The 5,847-nt window shown below is 41.9% G+C and overlaps 1 protein-coding gene across 1 annotated transcript; it reads right to left on the reverse strand.

Moving 5' to 3' along the window:
* Positions 1 to 2,488: 2,488 nt before the first annotated feature.
* LOC309818731 (ADP-ribosylation factor-like protein 2-binding protein) lies at positions 2,489 to 2,968 on the reverse strand (the record flags this gene model as incomplete). Its single annotated transcript, XM_082648635.1, has 1 exon — positions 2,489 to 2,968. The coding sequence occupies exon 1, from the start codon at positions 2,960 to 2,962 to the stop codon at positions 2,489 to 2,491; it is 474 nt and encodes a 157-aa protein (XP_082504761.1). The 5' UTR covers positions 2,963 to 2,968.
* Between the last annotated feature and the right edge of the window lie 2,879 nt (positions 2,969 to 5,847).

The raw sequence follows: 5,847 nt of genomic DNA on the forward strand, positions 1-5,847 counted from the left end.
CCTAGCCTATGTCTCGTCTTTTGTTTTTACTTTTTATTGACATATAATACCTTTCTTATACATATTTGTTGCAGTCATCTTAAATCCTTTGTGAATAAAGTAAGGAATGAACAAATTAAAAAACTAAATAGGGCTTCCCTGGTGGCGCAGTGGTTGAGAGTCCGCCTGCCGATGCAGGGGACACAGGTTCGTGCCCCGGTCCGGGAAGATCCCACATGCCGTGGAGCGGCTGGGCCCGTGAGCCGTGGCCGCTGAGCCTGCGCGTCCAGAGCCTGTGCTCCGCAACGGGAGAAGCCACAACAGTGAGAGGCCCGTGGACCACAAAAAAAAAACAAAAAACAAAAAACTAAATAACCAAATAAGCAAGCAAACCGTAACTCAGAAAGTATATATATATATACACACACACACACACACACACACACACACACTTTTTTTTTTTTTTTTTTGGCTGCATTGGGTCTTTGTTGCTGAACATGGGCTTTCTCCAGTTGCAGCAAGAGGAGACTACTCTTCATTGCGGTGCGCGGGCTTCTCATTGCAGTGGCTTCCCTTGTTGCAGAGCATGGGCTCTAGGCTCTCAGGCTTCAGTAGTTGTGGCACAGGGGCTTAGTAGTTGTGGCTCGCGGGCTCTAGAGCGCAGGCTCAGTAGTTGTGGCACTCGGGCTTGCTCCACGACATGTGGGATCTTCCTGGACCAGGGATCGAACCCATGTCCCCTGCATTGGCATTCTTAACCACTGTGCCACCAGGGAAATCCCAGAAAGTATATTTAACAAGGATGCTTTTTTCTTTTTTTTCTGCAAAACAACTGAAATTTTACTCATGGTACAAAAGTATTTAATAAGCACCACATTGGTACAGAAAAACACACAGCCTACAACTAGCTCATTCTTTAAAACCGGAACAGCCAAGTGAAAAGTCAGTAGAGGTTCTTATTTTTACTTGAAAAATAAAAATACAAACAACAACAAAAAAACAACTAAGGTACACATTGGGAATTGAACTACTATAGTTTTTCTTTCTAGAGATGTGACATCCATGTTTTCTGGTCAGTAATGTTCTATCAAACATTGTAGTAAACGAGTGTACTAAATCCAAGCAGACAGATGACCAGTAAAGCTGTTTGTTATCTCCTACTGAGCTAGACCAGTGGAACACTATCTTGGTAGGATTACTTTGACAGCAAGAGGGAAGTGCCGAGCCCCTACGCCAACAGAAAACCTAAGGAGCTGTTTTACACAGAAAGCGTTTTAAGCAAACCTGCACAAACACTAACATGCTCTAAGAAAAGGAAATCTTTTAGACTACTTCCAGCACACATTCATTGGTGCCCAGTAAAATAGGAACACCAACACAGAAAGCATTTTTGCTTTCATAGCATCAACAGCTAAAAAGCACACAGCATATAATACTTTGATCTTGAAGTGAGTAATTATGGAAGTTCCAAGATTATATCCACTAGGTTAGCCTGAGTATTCATCTATAAAAATATGTTTTCAAAAACACGTAAATGAGAGTTATAGAAACAGTGCGACTACATCGGGACCAGTAGAAGACAGTGAAGTGATACAAGGACTGTACATGTAAGACTAGGAATTGATTTTCACAAGTACCTTTTAGGTAAAGGACAACTCTCTAAATTGATTCCAACAGCCAAGACTAGCTGTGATAGTAGGAGTTTCAGAAATCTCGGGATAGGCAGCTAGCTTGAGTGAAACCCTAGATAAACACTCCCAGTCAAAAAGCCCACTGAGGCTGCAGGACTGAAACTCGGACCAATATAAAAAGCTGTGAGTGCACAAAAAGCCTGGCGGGACATGCAAGGCCTGTTGGCCCAAGAGAGTTGGTGATGGTGGGTTCTTCCAACATGGACACACCAACATGTATGCTGGGGCAGTGCCCCCAGGGTGGAATACTGGATTTGGGCTTGACACAGGAGCCAGACTCAGAAGCTCCTGAGAGAGATGTCTACTCAGGGAGGAGTACTAGGGTTACTGAAGACAAGAACGTGTCCCAGGAAGGTCAGGTAATTTTCTTCTGACCCATCAATACTTAACATTAACGAAGAGTTGCAGAACAGAATCTGTCATTCCAAAATGTATTCTTCTGACATCATTAGCCAAGCCTCTCCCAGTCTACTGGGCTGGTGATGTCTAGAAAGATCCCATTACCCGGAGGTGGGACCTAGGGCCGCAGATGTTCTGCCATAATACTTTGATCTTGAAGTGAGTAATCATGGAAGTTCCAAGATTATATCCACTAGGTTAGCCTGAGTATTCATCTATAAAAATATGTTTTCAAAAACACGTAAACAAGAGTTATAGAAACAATGGGACTACATCGGGACCAGTAGAAGACAGTGAAGTGATACAAAGATTGTACATGCAAGACTAGGAATTGATTTTCACAAGTACCTTTTAGGTAAAGGACAACTCTCTAAATTGATTCCAACAGCCAAGACTAGCTGTGATAGTAGGAGTCATAGTCATAGTCTAGCTGTCACAGAAGATGATTTGCACAATGAAGTCATCACTAAACCGCGGCTTAAGTCCAGTCCCCAGCCTTCTTTTTCTGCTCGACAGTCCAGAAACATTTCTTTGAAAGCCAGAAAATCTGTAAACGTGAGCAGCACGTCGAAAATGTCACCGGCCACTTCATCTTTATGGTGCTGTAGAGTTGTAGTGAAAGCCGCCATGTTAAATCCAGGAATTCGCTCCAACAACTGTTCTCTATACTTTTCAACCAAAGAAATATATTCGTTAAAAATAGGTGTGTAGGTGAGCTTATTCTCTTCTGTGTCTTCAAACTCCTGGTAGTACTTGTCCATGAAATTCCTCTGTAATAACTGGAACTCATCATCCATGATAATGTCCTCTAAATATCCAACCACAGCATCAAATTCTGCATCAGAGGCGTAAGAGATGGACTGGGCGAAGCTCTCTTCCTCTAGGGCGCCCATCGCCGCCGCCGCTTCCACAGCGCACGGGGTGAGTGGGCCCGCCAGCCTTCTACCCGGCCCGAGGGCCGGGCGCAGCCTCCGCTCTGCTCCACAGAGCCCCAACTTTCATCGGGAAGGCCTCGCAGCCGAGGCCTCAGGCGCCTCACAGCCCAGCTGGGCAGCGCCTGCGCACGACGTCCCGGCCTCAGGCTCCCGGGCTGCTGCCACGCGCGGCCGGGCCTCCAAGCCCTGCCACGCCTCCGACAAGGATGCTTTTTAATACACACACAAATAAAAATAAAAATAATTTTGAAATTCAGGTGTTCCCGAGTCACGGGGTATTTTTTAAAAGTTACAATTTCCTCTTTGATATCTCCATTTGAACTGTTCCCCTTCCTTCCACTTTTTTTTCAAATAAATTTATTTATTTTATTTTTTTATTTTTGGCTGTGTTGGGTCTTCACTGCTGTGCACGGGCTTTCTCTAGTTGCAGCGAGTGGGGGCTACTCTTCGTTGCAGTGCGCGGGCTTTTCATTGCAGTGGCTTCTCATTGCGGAGCATGGGCTCTAGGCGCCTGGGCTTCAGTAGTTGCGGCACGCAGGCTCAGTAGTTGTGGCTCACGGGCTTAGTTGCTCCGCGGCATATGGGATCTTCCCAGACCAGGGATCAAACCCATGTCCCCTGCATTGGCAGGCGGATTCTCAACCACTGCGCCACCAGGGAAGCCCCTCCTTCCACTTTTGACAAGATTTTTTTTCTCCCCAAACGGCCAGAATCCTTGGCCACAAAAAAACTGAATTGCCCTCAAATGTCTTCCTAGACGTATTTTAAGGTAAAATGCCTATTTCTATTTATAATGATTTTTTCTCTTGGATTTTTAAGGCTTCAGAGGAGTTGTGGTCCCAAACTATTCTGGAGGAAAGAAGGGATGGAGAAGTTGGGGGAATTCTATTAAATTTACAAAGCTGAACTAGTCCTACTGAGCTGTGGCCAAAATGGTTGCATAGTCACTGGCAAAATTCTGAAATGACTGAAACGTTTGGGAAAGTATGTGCAGGATCTCACTGTGATTATAACAGTATTTTTGTCAAGTGTTTTAAGTAACATAACTGTACATGCGTTTTTACACATTTCTGTTGGGTAGCATTTCCCCACTGATGAAAGATTTGTTGTCTTCAAAATTCCAAACACTGGTATCTCCAAGATATTTAAAATAAATATTTCCAAATTTGAAATGTTTGTGAGCAAATACAACAGCCAGAAATATGTTGCCTGTTAAAATTTGTTTCTGAAATGTATTATTTATTTAGAAAAATATTTGCCAATTTTAGTGGCAGCTGCAGAAATGTTTTCACACTCAGAAATTAATTTGCTATTAAAAATGGGAAAAGGAAGAGTGATTTGCTTTTCCCATTTGGCCTGCGCTACTACAACCAACCCAAATTACACACGTCTTCATCAACAGATGCACCAGATGCTGCTTGGCCAGGTACCCATTCTTTCTCTTTAACTGTGTTCTTACAGAGGAAATTAACAAAATTAACCTTTTTCAGATAAGGGTCCATTTTGTCTTATAATGACCAAGTCCCACTACAGCCCTCAATCACACATATATGATTGCTAAGTTTCTTGCTTAACTTAGAAGTTTTCTGACCAAATTTTATTCTACTACTCAAGCTTAAGTTAAATATTATACAAACATGAACTAAATTCATGTAGAGTTGAGCGTTCTACATGAGACCATATTAATTCATCCATTTAACAAATATCCACTGAGTGCTTACTACTTGCCAGGCACTGTATCAGTTACTAAGGATGTAAAGATGAGTAAGTGGGAAAAGTTTTCCAGAGACAGGAACAGTGTGCTCTGGATGCATAACTGACAGCAGTCACTAATTGCTTAGGAGAATCTAAAAAAGCAAGGCTTGTCCTAACAGGCTTAATGGAAAAGGAGCAGTTTTTACCTTCCCACCCTCAAGATTTTCCTGGTAAAGCAGGTAGGACCTGGCAAATGTAGACTGGTGGATGAGGAAGCTGACCAGGACAAGTGAATCTAGTCAAATTACGTATCATTAATAAGTGCAAAAATAAGTTTGTTCCTCCAATCCACCACCACAACAGAGCCAAGGGTTAAGAAATGGATTAAATGGAAGAAAATATTTGCAAAATAATGCAATCAACAAAGGATTAATCTCCAAAATATACAAACAACTCATACAACTCAACAACAACAAAAAAAAACCAATAGAAAATGGGCAGAAGATCTAAATAGACATTTCTCCAAAGAAGACATACAGACGGCCAAAAAACACATGAAAAGATGCTCAACATCGCTAATTATTAGAGAAATGCAAATCAAAATCACAATGAGTTATCATCTCACACCGGTCAGAATGGTCATCATCAAAAAGTCTACAAACGATAAATGCTGGAGAGGGTGTGGAGAAAAGGGAACCTTCTTGCACTGTTGGTGGGAATGTAAATTGGTACAGCCACTATGGAGAACAGTACGGAGGTTCCTTAAGAAACTAAAAATAGAGCTACCATATGATCCAGCAATCCCACTACTGGGCATATATCTGGAGAAAACCATAATTCGAAAAGATACACGCACCCCAATGTTCACTGCAGCACTATTTACAATAGCCAAGACATGGAAGCAACCTAAATGTCTATCAACAGAAGAATGGATAAAGAATATGTGATACAATGTAATATTACTCAGCCATAAAAAAAGAATGAAATAATGCCATTTGCAGCAAAACAGATGGACCTAGTGATTATCATACTAAATGAAGTAAATCAGACAAACATCAAGTGATATCACTGATATGTGGAGTTAAAAAAAAATGATACAAATGAATTTATTTCCAAAACAGAAACAGACTCACAGATTTAGAAAACAA

The sequence above is a fragment of the Grampus griseus genome (genome assembly GCF_964374135.1).
Source record: "Grampus griseus genome assembly, chromosome: 2".
In the NCBI taxonomy this organism is placed as follows: Eukaryota; Metazoa; Chordata; class Mammalia; order Artiodactyla; family Delphinidae; genus Grampus; species Grampus griseus.